This window comes from Setaria viridis, chromosome 2 (assembly GCF_005286985.2).
Source record: "Setaria viridis chromosome 2, Setaria_viridis_v4.0, whole genome shotgun sequence".
NCBI lineage: Eukaryota > Viridiplantae > Streptophyta > Magnoliopsida > Poales > Poaceae > Setaria > Setaria viridis.
The window spans coordinates 37,568,728-37,589,128 of NC_048264.2; the positions used below are offsets into that span (position 1 = coordinate 37,568,728).

The 20,401-nt window shown below is 51.4% G+C and overlaps 3 protein-coding genes across 3 annotated transcripts; 1 reads left to right on the forward strand and 2 right to left on the reverse strand.

The window, feature by feature from the left end:
* Positions 1-2,976: 2,976 nt before the first annotated feature.
* Positions 2,977-7,947, reverse strand: LOC117842524 (serine/threonine protein phosphatase 2A 57 kDa regulatory subunit B' alpha isoform). Its single transcript, XM_034722998.2, has 2 exons — positions 6,478-7,947; positions 2,977-5,618 (listed from the first exon to the last, which is right to left on the reverse strand). The coding sequence occupies exons 1-2, from the start codon at positions 7,561-7,563 to the stop codon at positions 5,307-5,309; spliced, it is 1,398 nt and encodes a 465-aa protein (XP_034578889.1). The 5' UTR covers positions 7,564-7,947; the 3' UTR covers positions 2,977-5,306.
* Positions 7,948-10,495: 2,548 nt separating this feature from the next.
* LOC117842364 (uncharacterized) lies at positions 10,496-12,366 on the reverse strand. The gene has a single exon (XM_034722783.2). It carries the CDS (start codon positions 12,253-12,255, stop codon positions 10,654-10,656), a length of 1,602 nt encoding a protein of 533 aa, XP_034578674.1. The 5' UTR covers positions 12,256-12,366; the 3' UTR covers positions 10,496-10,653.
* A 1,904-nt stretch (positions 12,367-14,270) lies between these two features.
* Positions 14,271-15,483, forward strand: LOC117842672 (uncharacterized protein At1g76070). The gene has a single exon (XM_034723172.2). The coding sequence runs from the start codon at positions 14,515-14,517 to the stop codon at positions 15,286-15,288; it is 774 nt and encodes a 257-aa protein (XP_034579063.1). The 5' UTR covers positions 14,271-14,514; the 3' UTR covers positions 15,289-15,483.
* Positions 15,484-20,401: the final 4,918 nt, after the last annotated feature.

A 20,401-nucleotide genomic window follows, 5' to 3' on the forward strand; every position in this document is an offset into this window, starting at 1 on the left:
GCCGGCAGGCAGGTGGTTGGGTCGCGAAACGGAGCGATGGTTGCTTGTCTCAAACTCTCAGGTTGCCTTTCATTCGGCGACTAAGGTTCAGCTTTCACTGCACCTGAAAGGGAATCAGCAAGTCCTCTGTAGTCTGTACCAGCATGGGGTTAATTGGTTGGTTATTCTGCTGATGCCGGCCGCGGAAACTTGTGTGCCGCGATGTTCAATCTCTGTGGGCTACAGGTGAACCGTAACGGAACGAAATCGTCGTCTAGAAGACGCCGGTACGTGGCCGGAGAAATGGACCGTCTTGTCCATGTGATCGGCCGGCCAACGACGCGCACAGAGCCACAGAGGATAGAGGTTGGTCCGAGGCTCCGGGTTTGGAGTTTGGGAGTGCAGGAGGAATACTCGGCGCTAAACATCTCTACCGGCGGTGGGCTAATTTTTTCGTACTTCAGGAGTTCAAGCGGACGGTGACAGTGACACCTCCGTACAGGAACATGTCAGGTACCAGTTGCTAGCAACAGCAGGGTAGCGGGGGGGGGGGGGGGGGGGGGGGGGGGGGGGGGGGGGGGGGGGGGGGGGGGGGTAGAAATTGGAGAATGGAACCGAGGAAAGGCAGCAAGCAAAGGATCGAAGAGGAACAGAAGAATTCGAGGCAGAGGAATGATTAACTTGAGCCTTATTACATACAAGTTCATCGATAGCCTTGTTACATGGGCCAGGCCCCTTCTGTGCACGTCGGCCCAGTCCAGCTTCATTAGAGTGTGGCTTTGATTAACAGCCTGACCCCACCTGGTGGCCTATCCACAAGACCACAATCCATTCACACATACCTGACATTTTCTCGGGACGGAAGGCATGCAGGAAGCTCGTCGGCAAGTGATATCGGTGAGGTGAGAATTCGGAGGACGCGGAACCAATATTTTTCCTTTTCAAGGTTACATACAACTATACAAGATGCCAATCTGATCATCTGACGAGCTACAGAAGGTTCACGCTGCTGTGTTTCACAAAAATGGTGTCAGGTTCAGTCCAGCCAATTGAAGAAGTATTATGACGCCGTCGAGCAAGCAGTTTAGAGTTTGGACTGTTGAAAGCCTTTAATCTGGTCATTCAGATACAATACTTCCAGAACAAGATCACAATCAAACTGGACATACTTATCAGTTATCACTGGAAATCGTAACAGCTCAATGCAAAGAGCAACAGAAGTGATCAAAATAGCAAATCGTCGCAATAAACATTCTAAGAACTTGTGCAGAAACAAATACTAGTTTCCATGACGAGTTACCGGACCAATGATGCCCGTACTGCGGCCGTACCAATACCACTACTTTCAGCATGTTTCATAGGAGACCTGCAAAACTATGATTTATTTACCTTTTTTCCGCCCGGGATACCTAGTTCGAGTAGGATACGATACGAAAGCCGCCGCAGCTCACTGACGTCGACTCGGATCTGCTCCCCCCTCTCAACCTCTACATATACCGGAGAGATCTATATATGCAATCCAAGCAGACAAAATTCAGAAGAAGACCAATTAACATGTCGACCGACCGCCGCCTGTACCCGTCCACCCTCCATCCGCCCGACCTCTCCGCCGACGACGATGCTGGTGCCGAGGAAAACCTCCCCTGGTTTCTCCTCGAGCTGAAAGCCTACGTCGCCAAGCGCGACAACGCCACCACCGCCTTCTCCAGGACATGGGACGGCAAGCGGATCCAAGTTACCCTGTGCCCTCGCCGCCCACCGCGTGTCTCCTACGTGTGCGTCCACAGCCCTGATGCCCGCCGAGATCCATGTCGAGCCCAGGATCCTCGCCGCGGAGGACGACCTCGCCGTCCTTGCCATCACAGTCGGTCCCCAGAAGGACGTAGACAAGAATCTCGACTGCTACGTCTACCAGGTAGACGACGACGGGTCGGGGCGGCCGTCGCTGACGCACATTCCGCGGCCGCCAAGGCCCTATTTCTTCGGTGCCAACGACACTGGCGTCCTACGCTACCGCACCGACGACGAGCACACAGCAGGTCGTAGGGAATACATTGTCGCCGCACTCTATCGTGCACCCTGGGGCCTGCCGGCAGGGCAATTCGACCTCTGTCTCAGTGACTCAAAGCGGGGATATTGGAAGGTCCACAACGTGTAGCTGAGCAAGCGGCGGCGGCATGGTGGCAGGAACTTTTACCATAAAAACTGCAAGGTGGTGGCGATAGGAGGAGATGCCGGCACCATGGCCTTCGTGGACCTCTGGTGGGGCATCATCTTCTGCGATGTCCTCCGAGTGGAAGGCCCCCTGCTCCGTTATGTTGCGGTGCCAGAGCCTATGCAGAATAACAAGACGCTCGACGACGACGCACGCCTGTACCGGGACATCGCCGTCGTCGGAGATCGCCTCAAGTACGTCGAGCTGCAGCTTCACTGGAAGGCCTGTGCGCACTTCAGCAAGAGCTATTTCTCGGATGGTTGGATGGCTTCAGTAGGCCGGCCACTAGTTCCTCCTCGGATGACGACGACCGTTGGCGCCAGGACACAGAGATCATGGACTCCACGGATGTGAAGGTCCACGGCAAGCTCGTCCCCAAGGTGTGGAGAGATCAAGGCATGGCGTTGTCACCCTTTAGGGACCTCGACGCATGCCAACCCGTGCTCGGCCTGCAAGAAGATGCTGATATCGTCTACTTCACAACCAAACTTAACCGCTGGGATGCCGATGCGTGGGTGGTTGCTGTGGACATGAGGAAGAGGGAGCTACTTGGAGTGGATGCCTTTGCCGCACAAAGATATGTGGGCATCAACTTCTACGTGCACGCTAGGATATCCAAGCATCTGATGAATCCTGAAACGGCCAGGGATGTGATGCTATCACGATTCGCTAACAACAAGCAGGTTTCAATGCGAAGACCATGCAGCTCATACTATTTATATTCTCTTACTTTTTTTGAAAATATTTTTTTATTTATTCATATGTCCGATGTTCAGTACAATCACGAACTGATAAAAACTTTACAAAATCCGGGAGGAGATCAAGCCAAACACATGACTGATCCGGGTCCCAACTCAAACTAGAACAAGCTAATTCATGTGCACACAGATTACAAGACCGTGGGGTAAAAGAAACTTCAACAAGCACAAAATCTAGTTAAATAAGTGACGTGCCTCCATAAGCAACATACCAGCTGGTGATTGATCAAAAACCCTGGACTTCAAAGCGGTGACTAGATTCAAAGAATCGCTTTCTAGCTGAATTCTTGTCATACCTTGAGCTGAGATGGCTGTTAAAGCCGCAAGGCAAGCTTGAGCCTCTGCAAAAAAAAATCATGAACTGATTCTATCTCCCTGCTCCTGCCATTACTGCATTCCCATCAGCATCTCTAACAATGAAACCCCATCAACCTGATTTCTGTTCCATGAGGAAAGTTCCATCAATGTTACCTTTGAGAACTTCATCCGACATTTTTATGATGCTTCTTCATTTCATTGTTTTCTTTAGCACAGTACAAACCTCCCATGTCATATTTCTTGCTTGGTGCACTGCTTCTTTCACTGTTCTTCTCTGTTCACTGGCATTAACTTTGTTTCTTGCATCCTACCATGAACACATTAGGATCATGGTCTCATATTTGCTTTCCTCCTCCATAGATAGGATACAGTTTGTTACCTCCTTGGTATCTTTTAGGTCTACTAATTTCAACCTCACACCTTCAAGGATGAATATTAAAAGAAGAGATGAAAGGATGAATATTGAAATTGATATTCTCTTATTGACTTGCAACTCTTCTGCATGTTAGAAAAAAGTACCTAAGATTTCATTTGTGAAGGCCTGCACCAAATGCTGACAGCAGGCTTCAAAGTGCCACATGACCACTCGATGAAAGGTCTAGATAGCTCCTCCAACATATCTAGAGGTCATCACAATAAATGGCATGCAAATCATTTCAGTGTGCTGTAATTGTTCAGTAATCAGACCCGAATAATGGTAAACCCTCACGCCCCAAATTGTTCCCGAAAAGATCTGTAGCTCCTTCTGGCAGTCTTTTGCTGCGTTGTTGACTTGTCATGCCACACGATCGCAAGATACGGCACCAGCGAGTTACACGTAAGATCATCTAGTAGAATCGCACGAGCATACGACATAACAGGCTAACGGCAGCATTCATAGGAAGATCCAAGTTATGCGAGCCTTTTTTTTTAATAAAGTATTGCGAGCCTAATCTGCACAAACTGAATACGCCATCTAAAATTCCATATATAAACGCGATGGAGGTGCATTAAGTCCGCTCCTCCTCTTCGTTTCCCTCTTGTCGCACTCATCAAAGCATGATTCAGAGCTTTGTGACCCAGATTATGTAGGCTTCTGCTGCTACCAGTGGACAGATAAAATAATTGGAAAAACACCAAACGCCCGCCCATAGCATATATGGACGGCCAACCCTTTTTTGGCAACTGGAATCGTTAATTTCCTGTTCTGGCCAAAAGATTCGATGGGAGAGGCTGTCGTCGCCATCGCCGCCGCTGCCTCATGTTGGACGCGAAGCCGGAGCCGTGGAGGGCAGAGGCAGCCGGGCTTAGGCTTGGGGCACCGGAGGGAGGTTGCCGTGGCGAATCCGCTCGAACACCCTCGTTATTTCTAACGAGTTAATTAAAATGTTAGCTCTAGCAAAAGACTAGAACGAGCCGTGCCGGACCAGGTACCACGAGTATTTTGTCTAGCTAGCCCTGCGCGCAGCACCATTTCATTTTCAGGTCGCAGGCATGCAGCGATTCAGTGACAGTCAACGTCTTCTTGGTAAAGACTCGTCACCCTGAGCATGTCAGAGGCAGCAGAGGACAAGCGACTCACTGAGAGCCTGCCAAGGTGCTGCTGGATTCGCATCGCCGTGGAGGGACGCGCCGAGAAACATCCAGCGCGCGGCCCGGCCGCTGCCGCGCCGGACGCCCGAACGGCCAAAACCGGTGGTCAAAACTGTGTCACCCGCGCCGCCCGACACGGGCCGCTCACGGTCGCTTCCAAAACCTGACAGGCTAATGGTTCACGCGCGCGTCCTGTCCTGCGTCACATGCCACAAGCCGCTAGCGGGTAACCGCGCGCGGCCGCGGTTTTGCGAAGGCTGGCACTTGGCAGGACAGGGTCATTGCATTGCATTGCACCAAGCCATTTTCTCACGGAAGCACAAACTTCGCTTGCACAACACGGTCTCGATCGATCTTACAGCCGCGGCGCCGTTGCCAACCAAAATGGCACGCTGCGCCGCCATCAATCGCGGCATACCGCGCACGCATGTACACTGACCCGACGTCGCGCCGCCGCGGGCTAGCTATTTGGCGGCGGCGGCGGCAGCGTCGAGCTTCCGCCAACGGGCGGCGCGCACGGCGGCGGCGGCCTCGGCCTCGGAGCGCCGCGCGGCGAGGTCGGCGGCGCACCGGGCGTAGAGGTCGGGCGCCACCTCCTCCAGCAGGGCCTTGACGCTGGCCGTCACCTGCTGCACGCACTTGCTCCAGTGCCGCTCCAGGTTGCCCTCCACGCTCGCCACGAACGCCGGCAGGATCTTCTCCATCACGCCCGGCGACGACGTCGCCAGGTCCAGGAACCGCACGTTGTTCCACACGTACAGCGCCCTCTCGGCCACCTGATTGATAATCAGCGGGATTTATTTGTCAGCAGAATTCGCCTGATGCAGTCGTGCAGATGACGTAGCAGCAGAATATTTTTCATCAAGGACCGTGTTATTATCACGACGACAAAAGGACGAGAAAAAGAGAACTTTCCAAGACTGGATTACACGACACGAAACGTGCTACGATGGATAGAGTGAGATCATCAACAACCACTTTATAAAAGCGGCTTTACTGAATTCGTATCGGTTACTTTGGTATATTCATCAGACGCAGGACAGAGCACTTCTCCTATTCCCAAAATTCACCAAGATTTTCAGCGCATTTTCACAAAAGATGCACGACGATGGGAAAACAATTGACATCACAATTAGAGGTTTTAGAACAGAAAATAATTCCTTGGACCTGGGACATGAAGTGAAATGAAATGTAGAAAAGTGCCTTTTTTAAAAAAAAATTGAGTTACCAGAACGGCGTACGTGAAGTCGACAAACTAAAGTGAGGCCACTTTATAAAGTTACTTTATCGATCAACCACTGTTCAGTGAAAGGACACCTTTCCTCCCACATGTACCCAACTATGGTTATGGGGCAGAGGTGGATCACTGAATCTGAATCTCCTCCATAATGTAGGAAAGTGGACTGTCTAACGGTATGTTCAGTGACCACATTTCTACTTAGAACTGAATGAGAAGAAAGATTAAGCGGTTGCAGAAAACTACTAGAACTCCGTGCAGGTGTTTGTATTCCACGCATTGCCACCCAATTATGAAAACGGAAATAGTTCGCGCCAAAAAAAGTTGAAGCATAATAGGGGGTAAAATAACGTAAACAAGTCGGGGTAAAATAACGTAAACAAGCAGGCGACTCGAACCTGAGAGCTGCAGCTACTGACACAGCGGGCGATCCGCGAGCAGACGGGCACGGCCAGCTTCTGGAACTGCTCTGGCTCGAGCACCTGGAGAATATCCTCGAGCTCCTCGATGAGCAGCACCTCCTTCTGGCAGTTGGTGACGGGCCAGTGGCGCAGGATCCCCGTGACGACGGCGCCGGCGAGCCCGGGCTCCTTGTGCACGAACTGGAGCACGCAGTAGGCGAGCTGGCGGTGGTACGTGTGCGCCCACCGCGTCCGGTGCAGCGGCATCAGCACGCGCGTCAGGAACTCCCGGTGCTCCTCCTTGAGCGGCACGGCGAAGCCGTTGATGATGCTGCCGCAGATCTCCAGCAGCTCGGCGGCGCCGCAGGGGCGCTCGCCCGGGGGAGCCTCGTAGGCGAGCCGCAGGAGCGCGGTGGCCATGGAGCGCCGCATGAAGGCGCGCTCGCAGGTGAGCTTGGAGTAGAGCTGGTGGTACGCGGTCTTGAGCCGGTCCCGCTCCCGGGGGTCCTCGGAGGCGAACAGCGCGAGGAGGGACGAGAGGAAGGCGCGGTCCACGTGGTGGCGCAGCGCCCTGGCGTCCGCGGCGGCGACCACGGAGAGGAGGATGTCGTAGACCACCTGGAGGTGCGGCCACGCCGGGGCCAGCACCGCCGCCGGCGCGTCCTCGTCGAGGCCGTCGGGCGGCAGCGGCGGGTACGCTGACGGCGGCATTGAACGGAAGATGTTGGCGGCGACCATCCTCAGCAGCGCCGCCATCACGCGGTGGTCCAGCGGAAGCCCCTTGTTGCTCCCGGCCGTCCCGGCCGACCGCACGGCACCGAGCACTTCCACCAGGCGCTCCCGCTTCGCGTCCCGCTCGGCCTCGCACTCGCCCGCGCCGGCGAACGTGAACGAGCGGTGGCACGAGGCGATCTTGTCAATCAGGCTGTCGGCCTCGGGCTCCGGCGACGGCGGTGGGAGCTTGGCCGTGCCGGGCAGCAGGCCGTCCGGCTTCTCGAGCTCGAAGAGGAACCTCAGCGTGGTCGACCTCCTCTTGCCCGACGGTGGCCTCGGCGCCACCACCTCCGCCGCGGCAGCACCCATAGCTAGCCTCGCCTGTGTCGCCCGCCCCACACAGCCTCGGGCCTTGGCGGAGAGGTCACGGGAGAACAGACAGCCCGCTCGCTCGCTCGTATAGTCAAGTCAAGTGGGCGAGGCCGCGAGGGCGCGGGCGCTCGGGGTGGTGAAGCTTAAGAGGAGGGCGGGGCACGGAAGACGCCAAACGGGGGCGATGCCTTCGCTGCAGCGGCCGCGCTTGGAAACGCCGCGCGTTGGAGGGGACGCCTTGCAGCGCTGAGGCTGATGGCTTTGGTTCCGGCGGCCGCGCAAGAGAGGCCGGGCAGGGAGGGTCGCATGTGCCGATGTGCCTGGCGCGGCTCGGCCGGCAGCTCCGGTCAGGAGGGGTCTTATAGGCGGGAGACGAGAACAATGCCCCGTGGCTGGAGCCTAGCGCCTGGACGCGTCCGGATTTAGGGTCGTCGGGGCGCTGGAAAGCCGCGCAGGCAGGGTCGAGATTTCGCAGGCCCAGTCGGCCGGCGTGTGAGGGCCAGCGATTACAGATTCACAGAGGCTCAGAATTCGGAAAAGCAATCCGTTGCACTGGATTTGGTTGGACCGTACTGCATGCCGCTGCGCGAGCTGTGTGGTGGTCCTTCACTCCATCTCCTGGCTAAAACAAACGGAACGAGCTACCAAATTTTGAACTCTACTGCTACCCAATATTGAACGCAATGGGTCAATGAACTAACCCAAATTTGAAGATTAGTTGGAGGAGGAGGAGAAGCAACCGGTCGATGAGGAAGGGAAGCACGAGCTTAAGGTATTGCTGATGCGCTGGTTGCAATCAAACAAAGGTGGCGAGTAAACAAACGGCGAGAGGGCCGGCATGGTGGCCAACATAAAAGATGATTGCGGCAACCGACTCCAGGATTATAATTACAATCTAACGAGGGCACCGGACCGAACCAATCAGGCAATGGGATCTGAGAAGAAGCTGGACTGGGCGAGAGAAAAAGGAGAGGTTCACATGAAGCCGATACAAGATTCCGTCAGACTCTCGTTTCGAGCAAACACCTCCGGGTGTCCGGTTGCGGCTCATGCCTCACAGTCGCCCCCGGAAGCTTACAAGCCGAAGATGCCCTCCCGCCATGTGCCGCTCGAAAGCTTGGGCAGGAATGGATAGCTGCACCGAATCGCACGGTGTACCGGTGCATTGCACCGGCCGGCCGGGCAGGGGCAGAGTGCGCCGACCATTTGGTGCTGTAGGCAACGGCCAACAGAAAAAGGCACATTAGATTGCAAACCGAACATGGTAGATGAAGCGAAGCATGGCGGTTCTGAAAAAGGCGAGGTTGCGACATAGACGACACGTCTTAGGCCTTGTTTAGTTGGCCAATTTGGGAGATGCAAAATTCCTGTTCCAGAACTGTAGCACACTGTAGCGTTTCGTTTGTATTTGTGAATTATTGTCCAAATATTGACTAATTAGGCTCAAAAGATTCATCTCGCAAAGTACAACAAAACTGTGCAATTAGTTTTTAATTTCATCTACATTTAGTACTACATGCATGTACCGCAAGTTTGATGTGATGGGGAATCTTCTTTTTGCATAGTGTCAAAATTGGGAGTTGGGGAGTAACTAAACATGGCCTTAAGCCCGCAACAAGTGCCGGCGCGGCGCCTACTGGTTTTGTCCTTCGTGCAGATCACATGATTATTCGTGTTGCACTACACAGCTTAAACAAATAAACACAACCTCTTGACAAAAGCGATGCTGGAACAATGGAGTATGCAAAGAGAGGATATAAAGCCCGGTTATTCCTATGTCGGAGCAATGAATGCACACCAAGTAAGTATTGAGCCATCATAAAAACTGGGCGGATGAGAAGTTCAAAATCGATCCTTTGGACACTGAAGTAGTAGAATGTTAAAAAAAAATTCAAGTACGATGCAGATGTGGGAGGTCTATGGACTATGGTAACTTTATCTGAAGTGATGAAGGGAACAACAAGCAGAAATGTACTGTACTACATGATAAGCTCATGACTGACGGTGCCATGACAACGATTGATTCACACATCGGCATGTACCCCAGATGCAGATGCCTACTGAGAAAAAGAACACAATACAAGTTGCACACTTGCATGTTAAACCTAGTTAAATTTGCAAGCTAGACAAGCAAATGAAGAATTCATCAGTTGACAAAGTGATTATGCAGGCAAACACACACTGCTGATAGTTCAGTAAAATACACGAGTCCAGAAACATGCCAACTTTTCAAGCTGAAGACTGGTCGTATAAGGAATGCAGTCGCTGCAAGAATTTAATTTGTGCGGTTACTCAGTCATATGACATATATGTGACGTTTCCATGCTATTAAATCAGGCATTCATTTTGAAGCAGTTCAAATCATGTGAAGCAAGGACTACTGGTCCTGCATGGTACATCTCAGCACCTCCATTTAAATGAATGCCAACTATGCGTCCTCAAAATGTTAACTACTATAAGAGTGCAACATCCTAACCTAAAATGTCACTTAAAGCTCAAACAATATGGGCAGTACACTTCTACCTAAATAGTGCAGTACAGTACAGCTTTGCCAAACCAAATTCCAGAAAAAAAAAAGGGAGTAGAGCCAAACAGGCAGGAACAGCAAATCATTTCTGGAGTTTTTGGTATCAGAACTGCAAACCTAATGTAGTCCCTGGAAAAGAAAGGAGGTATGATGTGGTTCTCAGATCAACCTTCTCTTGTCCAAACTCTGTACCACTGATGGGTAATCACAAAGGCGAACATCCTACCATGCTACTTATATTTCCAAAAGGTCTTTAGTTGTTGGAAGCAAATGGCAATAGGCCATCCTTTGCTTGTAAGTTTCCTAGCCTAAACCCAAGGTTCAGATTCGCTAGTTTTGGCTAGGAATGGTTACCTCTCATATCAACCAACTTAGCTGAACAACAAAGCACAACAAAGCTAGTGCCCAAAAAAGTGCGTTTACTCACTATAATTTTTTTACTCTGATGCCTCTCACCCAATCAATTTTACTCAGGAAGCTTTATCAGGGTACAACACATTAGAAACGTTACCTTTTTATATTGAACACACTTAAATAACAATCTAACACAAAAACAAAAATCAGCAAGCCGACAGTGTGGTCCACAGTGCATCACTTGCCGGGCGGCTAATGAAACCCTGGTCAGCCATCAATTCAACAAGCTCTTCATGCTTCTTGAGCTGTCCAGCCTTCCTCAAAAGGGTCAATACCGTATCACGCACCTTCTTTGAGGGTTTAAAGGACTTCTCCTCGATCATTTCCTTTAGTGTTGCGTGTGCACGTTTCCAGTTCCCTCTCCCACAAAATGCCTCAATCAGAATTGCATATGTGTGCATGTTTGGCTCGATTCCTTCCACATCCATGTTCTTTTTCATCCTTAGAACCATATCCATTGACTTCTCCTGATTGAACAATCTTAGAAGGCAATTATATGTCACGACATTTGGCTTGCATTGTAGGTCCCTCATCTTTTCATACAACTTCCGCGCAGCATCAATGTTGCCGAGCACAAGCACCAGCTTGAACATGGGATTGAACGTGTGGCAGTCAGGAACACACCCTTTTGCTGTCATTTTTGCAAGAACCTTCAGTGCTGCATCAAGGTTGCCCTGCCCCTTCCCACAATGTGTCTCTATCAAGAAATTGTATGTGATAATATCAGGCTCACACCCAAACTGCCGCATCTGGTTATGCACCTGCAGCACCTGCTCAGAACGGCCAGCCTTGAGATGCGCCCGCATGATGGCATTGAACGTTGCTGTGTTTGGCGGGCACCCAGAATCGATCATCTGGCACAGGAGCTCCTGTGCACGGGGAACCTGCCCTGCACGATACATTGCATCAATCACAGCAGTGTAGGTATATACATTCGGCATGATCCCTGATTGCTGCATCTCTGCAAACACTCGTTCCGCCTCATCGAGCCGCCCGGCGCGGCACCACGCGTGCACCACTGCCGTGTAGAGCACAACATCCGGTGGGAAGACAGACTTGCAACTGTCGAACAGTGACTGTGCCTCACTGCCAAGGCGTTTCTTGGAGAGAGCGGCGAGGAGGGACGCCAGTGTGGCAGAATCAGGAGCCCCAGCTCCGTACTCGTCCATGCGGCGGAACAGGTCGGCTGCCTCCGACGGCATCTCTGCCCGGACATACCGGCGGATCAAGGCGCGGATGAGCTGCGATGAGATGGGGACGGCTCGCTGGCGCATTTCGTCGAGCAGGTGGCGCGCGAGAGGGAAATGGTGGTGCTTGGCGAGCAGGTCGATCATGGTGGCGTAGAGATCGGGGAGGGAATGTTCGGGTTGGGAGGGGACGACGTGGTGGAAGAAGGCGACGGCCTCGGGGAGCGGGACGCCACGGCGGAGCGCAAGGAGGCGGCGTAGGAGGTGGAGCGGGAGGTCAGGGGAAGGCGGGGAAGGGAGCAGACCGGAGACGGCCTCGGAGAGGGGCGGGAGGGTGTCGAACGGCGGGGATACCGGGAGCTCGGATGCCGGGTTGGCGCGGCGGTGGTCGAGGAGCGCCGCGTGCAGGGCGTCCAGGAGCTTGGTCTCAGCGCGGGTCAGGGGCGGGGGTGCGGGGTCCGTTGGGGTCGGCGGGGTCGGTGAGCCGTCGCAGAGGCGGCGGATGAGGAGGATGCGTCCGGCCTTGGAGAGGTGGTGCTTGGGCTTGAGGAGGAGAGCCATGGCGTCAGTGGGGGGCGGGAGCTGGGAGGTGGTGCCGCGGCGGGGCAGGGAGGAGCTCGCGGGGGCGGCCGCCGACGACCTAGGGGAGGGTTTTGGGTTTGGGAGTTGGGTGGGTTGGTTCGCGTGTGTCGTGTATTACAGCAGTCTAAGCCCATCCATCAAGACCACGAAGAACTATTGGGCTATATCCCATTTCAGCCCATGGATCATTGTACTCTGTCTCAACCTCCCTAACAGAAAAGTTGGGTTGGGCTGTTTCTACAGATGATGATGGTGCGTGCGATGAACGCAGTAATGCCGTGGCCCGGTACGGAGACAGCTGACGTGGCCGATCTTATGCAACGAACCGTGTGAAACAGGAAACGTCGATCTCGATACCGGGGGGGTGGGGGGGGGGGGGGGGGGGGGGGGGGGGGTGTGCTGGTTTGGATTTGCGCGTCCATCGCCTTCGACCCTTCGTCATGGATGCTGCGTCTCTTTGCTCATTCTCCTTTTGATCTTCATCAGTTCACGGTCAATCCCATTAAAAAAAATTGACAAATAACTCCGTACGACTAGTAGAACAAGATGATGACGGACTGTTCAGGGGGTACGGCGTATGTATATACGTACGTTCTCAAAGGTTAAATCGGACCGGGGAATATTGACGTGGGAGTTGGGACTGCGTCGTTACGCATGCAGCGTCAGCAAAATGTGTTCCGCTGATGGCAAGGTGCCATGTTTGGTGAACGGATCATGAGATGATGCGGTCAATTCAAATGTGGCATTATTACTTAAAGAAATCGGTAAAAAGTTAGTAGTGGTAACAAACCTCCTCACATTCACATCGTCGCGGATAGCTTTTCCTTGTCATTTTTTAACGACTCGCCTGTGTGCCCTGTTACACACTGCTAACCACGTCCAACCTCGTAGCTAGCTGATGTAAACACATGGAAAAATAGGCACCTGACGATCACACCATGTAGTCATACACTGTGCCACCTTCCACGCCAGCAAGGCGTCGGCACGCCAGCCACGAGCCACCAGCCCACACACACCACACCACACTCCCACGCCCGCACCGGCGCCCGTCACGCGGCGTTGCGGAGGAAACCGCCGCGCGCGCCGCAGCGCACCAACCGCGGCCGCGCCACCTAACCGGCGATCTCGACACGGTAGCCCGGACAGGGTCCGGCACTCCTGGGCCCAGGCCCTCCTCCCTGCCGCTCGCGGAATTTCGATCGCGGCAACCAGGTCCGCCGCAGGGGTCATAGCCACTCTTGCAACCGTGCTCGTTGAATCGCTTCTCTATATAAATATTGAAATAGTGTTTATTTAAAAAGTGGATTTGAACCAGCTTCTACGTTTTAGATCCCGTTTGGATACACAATGCTAAACTTTAGCACCCTTAAATCGAGTGCTAAAGTTTAGCACTTGGGATTGTTTGGATACAGTGCTAAAGTTTAGCACCTTGGGTGAGAAATGACTACATTGACCTCATTTATGACTGGCTTGGGGAAAAGTGGAGAGGAGAGAGAGGGGCAACTAGGGAAAAAGTGGGCTTGGGGACCACTTTTAGCACCCATTAGCACCTTTTAGCACCCCTTGAGTATGCTAAAGAAACAAGGGTGCTAAACTTTAGCACTCACCTTTTAGCACCCCTGTTTGGGAGTTCAAGTGCTAAAAGTGTGTTAAAAGTGAGGTGCTAAACTTTAGCAAGAGTAACCAAACAGGGACTTATATAAATTGAGGTAGTGGGAAGAAACACGGCTAAAAAAGTTGCAAAAAAGCACATCATTTAGCTTCTAGTTTCAGCTTATTTTGATCATAAGCTGAATTTAAACCGTTCCAAATAGGGTCACGGAAAAACCGCTTCAACGCTCACGAGTCACGAGCGCCGCTGATTGGCCAGGCGAGCGCCCACCGTGTGCCTGGCCGTTTCACCGCGAAATTTATTTGCCCACCCCGCCACCGTCAGCTCGCGCGCGCGATCCAACGCCAACCTACCCCGTCTCCCCTTTGAGGCTTTGACCGCGCCACACGCGATTAGCAGCAGCTCTCCGATCCCCGTCAGGATTTATTTAGTCACCGAACCTTGCGAGGTCCCGAGCCGTATGTGTATATATATATATATATACAGCTCCTCTCGAGATCGACAAGGAGAAGCAACCAGCCACAGCCAGCTGAGACTGATCCAGACGCAAAAGGCATCGATCCAAGTCCAGGGGCAAAGAATCTAGCAAGAGCGCGACGCGAGCAAGGGAAGCGAGGAGCGTTTCCATGGAGAAGAAGCAGAGGAAGCACGCGAGGTCCAGGAGCTTCACAGGCGCCGGGCTGGCCTCCTTCTTCCGTTCGACCGTCGCGTCCTTCTCCTCCACCTTCCCGTCCCGCGGCAGGTCCTCCTTCAACCACCGCAACGCCTTCTCGGGGCCCATCGTCTCCATCGTCCCGCCGGAGGCCCGCGGCGGGAGCAGGAGGAAGCCGCGGTCGGGGTACCGGACGCCCGAGCCGTCCTCGCCCAAGGTGTCCTGCATCGGCCAGATCAAGCGGAGCGGCTCCAGGCGCCAGAAGAAGGTCAACCCGTGCGGCAAGAACGGCGGCGCCTGCCCGCTGCCGCCGCGGCATCCGGCGGCGGAGGGGACGACGACGAAGCCCTGCGGCAGGCCCAGGGGCTCGCTCGTGAAGCGCATGTCCTTCTTCCGTCGCAGCAGGTCGCGGTCGCGGTCCAGGTCGTCTTCGTCGTCGAAGGATGGGTTCTGTAACGGGACCAGCTGCGCCTTCCCGGCGGCGGCCGCCCCGGCGCCGGCGCCGGCGGGGCTCGGGCAGATGAAGCGGTTCACGAGCGGTCGCGCGGCGTTCCAGGACTTCGACTGGCGGGAGGAGGAGGAGAGGAGGAGCCGTGACAGTGACGAAGAGGAAGAGGACGAGGGGTTCGTGGCGTACTCAGCGCCGCTGACGCTCGGCGGTGGGGTGGTGGCGTCCGAGCCGAGGAAGGAGGTGAACCTGTGGAGGCGGCGCCCCATGGCTCCTCCCACTCCGCTCCAGCTTCATTAGGCTAGCGACCCACCAGCGTGCGTGCTCCATGTTCCTAGCATGCATGTTCATCTCTGTGCGCCATTGCCTCTGTTCTTTAGTTTGTACAGCTATACACGCTTATATGATGATCATACAAGTTTAGTTGATTTTGTAAATGTGGTGCTCGTACGTCCTTGGAAAGGATGTAAAGTTGTAAACAAAACGTTTGTCTCAGCGATTTTTCTCCTTTCTCTTCTACACATGATGATCAGTCAGCTTGGAGCTTTGTGAATCCTGAATACTCCAAGTGATGAACATGAAAGTTTTGAGTCCAAGAATTTTATGCGAATCTGAAGCGAATTTATTGGGGACAATCGTCCAAGCTGGAAACCAGGATTAGTTTGGGGCATCATAATTTTCACATAGTTTTTTTTTAAAAAAAAACAAAACCAGTTCAGCTTTCGATAGATGTCGCTTGCCAATAACTGTACTATGCATTATGGTCACGGTTTCATACAAGGATGGTTGTGCATAAATAGTCTAGACAGACGAATAAAGTTCAGCCACATAATCCTGCATATATCCGCCTGTTGTTACCACTCGTTGCGTTGAAGACGAGAATAATCGGCCTTGTGAACGCCGAAACAGTCAAAATGGTGGCGGTTAGTTGTTCTAAAATGACATGCGCGCGCCCATGCGGTTCTGACAAGTTTAATTGTCCCTGCACATTTTCTCTAGAATCATTCAGGGTGGAGTTTTGAGAAGCTCGGTCAGCACAAGGTAGCGCTGAAAAAGCTACGGGGAGCCGGGGAGGTCAGCCAAGACTGGTCGTACGTACAATAACTGATATGCACTACTGGTTCAACTCATGCGATCTGAAAAACGCAGAAGAAAAATCCAGGTTGCACTCATGCTGAATCTCAGATCGAGGTTTCAATGCTATTGCTGGTAACATTAACATACTACCATGACTCGTCAAGATTTTAAGCACGAGACACGCACAAGAATTCAGCAGCACAGTTTTTTTCCTTACTCCACGTAGAATGAATTTTAATCGAACTGTAGCACTGATGGCCCATGCCTCTCCACATAGATTGTGGCTGTGAACGCATGCTCATGAAAATCGGGGAGATGTTGAAAAAGACGGGGACAGAAAAGCAGAATACAGATCACTTGTGTCTGGTGACTCCGCAGAAGACAAACAAAGAGAGGGGGAAAAGGGGGCTCTTGTCTTTGCCTAGTCGTCACATGCATTTAACACGTTCTACGCATGCTCAAAGTAACAGGAAAAAATAATAAAATGTGACGCGGACAGTGGGCCAGCACCGCTAAAGGGAAGCAAGAAACCGTGGGCCGGAAGCCTGAGCCCATCTAGAAACCTAATCCTACTAAGTCCACAACCACCACGCTCTTTTTGCTTGAGAAAAACGCACAAGGCCCTGGATGTTCACCAGCAAGTTCAATTGCAATATGACTATGGGTGTTTGGATCCTGGAGCTAAAGTTTAGTCCGTGTCACATCGGATATTCGGATGCTAATTAGGAGGACTAAACATGAGCTAATTACAAAACTAATTGCAGAACCCCTAGGCTAAATCGCGAGACGAATCTATTAAGCATAATTAATCCATCATTAGTGAATGTTTACTGTAGCACCATAGTGTCAAATCATGGACTAATTAGTCTTAATACATTCGTCTCGTGATTTAGCCTAGGGGTTGTGAAATTGGTTTTGTAATTAGCCTATGTTTAATACTCCTAATTAGTGTCCAAACATTCGATGTGACAGGGACTAAAATTTAGTCCGGGGATCCAAACACCCCCTGCTAGCATATGGCTAGGTGAAGGCTACCGCTAAATAAGTTCTTTGGTTCTATATGTTTTCTTTGTGCTAGCTTAATTAGCTGTTTTTTCCTCGAAATAAAGCTTTTCACGTGCTTCTTTCCCGCACAAATCAAACCGTCTTTGTAACTGGAAGTCCTGCAGACGATCGAGAGCGGACACCGGAGGCATTTCGCAACACAAACTCTGTCCTGCACCCACAGTTTCGCCGGTCGCCATCAATGATCCCATCTTTCCACAGCCGTTTCTATAAGCTTTGACCAGTTCTAGAGTGAGCAACAGTGAGTGTTCTAGATGACTTGGACCTTTCACTCAATCACAAACAGGAGCTAGGCGAGCCTACTCGTGAGTCGTGAGCGCTGCGACGTGATACCCACAGTTTCTCCAGTTGCCACCAATGATCCCATCTTTCCATGACCGTTTCTATAGGCTTTGACTGGTTCTAGAGTGAGCAATAGTGAGTGTTTATGGATGACTTGGACCTTTCACTCTCATCACAATAGGAGCTAGGCGGGCCTAATCGTGAGTCGTGAGCACTGTGACGTAATACCCACAGTTTCGCCAGTCGCCACCAATGATCCCATCTTTTTCACAGCCGTTTCTATAGCCTTTGGGCGGTTCTAGAGTGAGCAGCAGTGAGTGTTTTGGATGACTTGGGCCTTTCACTCTCATCGCAACAGGAGCTAGGCGGGCCTACTTGTGAGTTGTGAGCGCTATGACGTGATTACCACAATTTCACCAGTCGCCACCAATGATCCCATCTTTCCATGGCCGTTTCTATAGGTTTTGACCGGTTCTAGAGCGAGCAGTAGTGAGTGTTTTGGATGACTTGGGACTTTCACTCTCATCACAACATGAGCTAGGCGGGCCTACTTGTGAGTCGTGAGCGCTGCGACGTGATACCCACCGTTTCGCCAGTTGCCACCAATGATCCCATCTTTCCACAACCGTTTCTATAGGCTTTGGTCGGTTCTAGAGTGAGCAACAGTGAGTGTTATGGATGATTTGTGCCTTTCACTCTCATCACAAATAGGAGCTAGGCGGACCTACTCGTGAGTTGTAAGTGCTACAACGTGATATCCACAGTTTCGCCAGTCGCCACCAATGATCCTAGCTTTCCACGGCCGTTTCTATAGGCTTTCGTCGATTCTAGAGTGAGCAGCAGTGAGTGTTCTGGATGACTCGGACCTTTCCCTCTTATCACAACGAGCTGGCTTACTCATGAGTCGTGAGCGCTGCGACGTGATGGGGCGTCCGACGTTGCAGGCCAATCCCTGAAACCGGTCGCTATTCGGGTGTTTGGGAGGCATGTGCTAAATTTTAGCACATGTCACATTGGATGTTTAGACACTAATTAGGAGTATTAAATATAGCCTAATTACAAAACTAATTGCACAACCCCTAGGCTAAATCGCGAGACGAATCTATTAAGCCTAATTAGTCCATGATTTGACAATGTGGTGCTACAGTAACCATTCGCTAATGATGGATTAATTAGGCTTAATAGATTCGTCTCGCGATTTAGCCTAGGGGTTCTGCAATTAGTTTTGTAATTAGCTTATGTTTAGTCCTCCTAATTAGTATCCGAACATTTGATGTGATAGGGCTAAAGTTTAGCCCCCTCCTCCCAAACACCCCCTAAATTAGCTTAACAGAACACCTCGAATCTCGCGTAATGAGGGAGGAGAAATCAGGAGGTGTGCGAGATTAGCTTTTTCATCGGAGCTAGCCGGGATGGTTTTACTCTATCCATTGATTAAAATATTGATTTCGCTCGGTCAATGCCTCTGTTTGGAGCGCGCCATCAAGCAACGGGCGGAAATAACTATGCCCTGACATCCGATTTTGGACAACAGAAATCACTGCGCTAGCACTGTAGCATACTGTAGCATTTTGTTTGTATTTGTGAATTATTATCCAAATATTGACTAATTAGGCTCAAAAGATTCGTCTCGCAAAGTACAACCAAACTGTGCAATTAGTTTTTAATTTTGTCTACATTCAGTACTCCATATCTGTACTGTAAGTTTGATGTGATGGGAATCTTATTTCTACATAGTGGGATTTTAGGGTAACGGCGTATGAGACAAAGGACGCTGATTCCGAGTGCAAACGAAACGAAACCCCTCGAGGTTCACGAGCTGGACTGGCGTCTAGTAGCAGGAGCAATGGATGGATGGAAAGGAAATATCTGAATGTCTGAGACAGATTAGCCAAGAACACACGTACAGAATCCCCTGGATGCCCAGCACTAGAGAACAGAGAAGCGTGAAGATCGTGGCGAGGGCGACAGGGAGATGCTAGCGCAATGATTACTGATTCCAGCGAGAAGTCAGAGAAATGCACATCTACTACTCTGAGCTCTCATTGCTCCACCAGCATGCCGGCCTGCTCCGGGATCTCAAATCTCACAAGCCTGGGTCCGGGGCCAGCCCATTGTTTGGTGTCGCGACGATGATAAGAAAAGAAAAGAACGCCGCCGCGCTGAGCGCCGTTTGGAGATAGTTATATCACATTCTTGTATACTAATTAAAAGTATTAAATATAAGTTAATTAGAAAACCAATTTTATAAATGAAGATTAATTCGTGAGACGAATCTATTAAGTCTAATTGGTCCATGATTTAATCATGTGATGCTACAGTAAATATGTGCTAATCTTGGATTAATTAGATTTAATAGATTCATCTCGCGAATTAGCCACGATTTATACAATTAGTTTTATAATTAATTTACATTTAATTCTTCTAATTAGTATTAAACCTAACATGTGATATGAACTAAGAATTAGTCCACGCTCACCGGTCAGCGATGGCGAAAAGGATCCTTGCTTTTGACAACACCACAGCTGGGTTCGCCATCGATCGCAGCTTTCTTTGAGAGCTACAGTAGCACATAGCACCTAACCTGACCAGATCACGCTGCAGCAAGCATCAACTTTCAGCAAACTGTAACACATCAGGTCAAGCGTCCCAGAATTGTGTAACACGGCACTCCTACATTATCACAAGTGGTTCAGAAAGCTGGGCGGCGATTATGGATCACGGCAATTAGGCCAGGTGCCGTCTTAGTTTATGCAATGCCATCAAATTCCGTCAGTGTTGTAGTGCCAGAAGGATATATGCCACTCTTAGTCTAAGCAAGGCAGAGGAATTTCAGAATGATGACATTTTTCCCCTGCTGGGCCAAGAGAAAGGATGCTGCTGGCCTAATCGTTTCTTCCCAGGGGTGTTTGGATACCCCATGCTAAACTTTAGCACCTGTCACATCGGATGTTTGGATACTAATTAGGAGTATTAAACATAGTCTAAT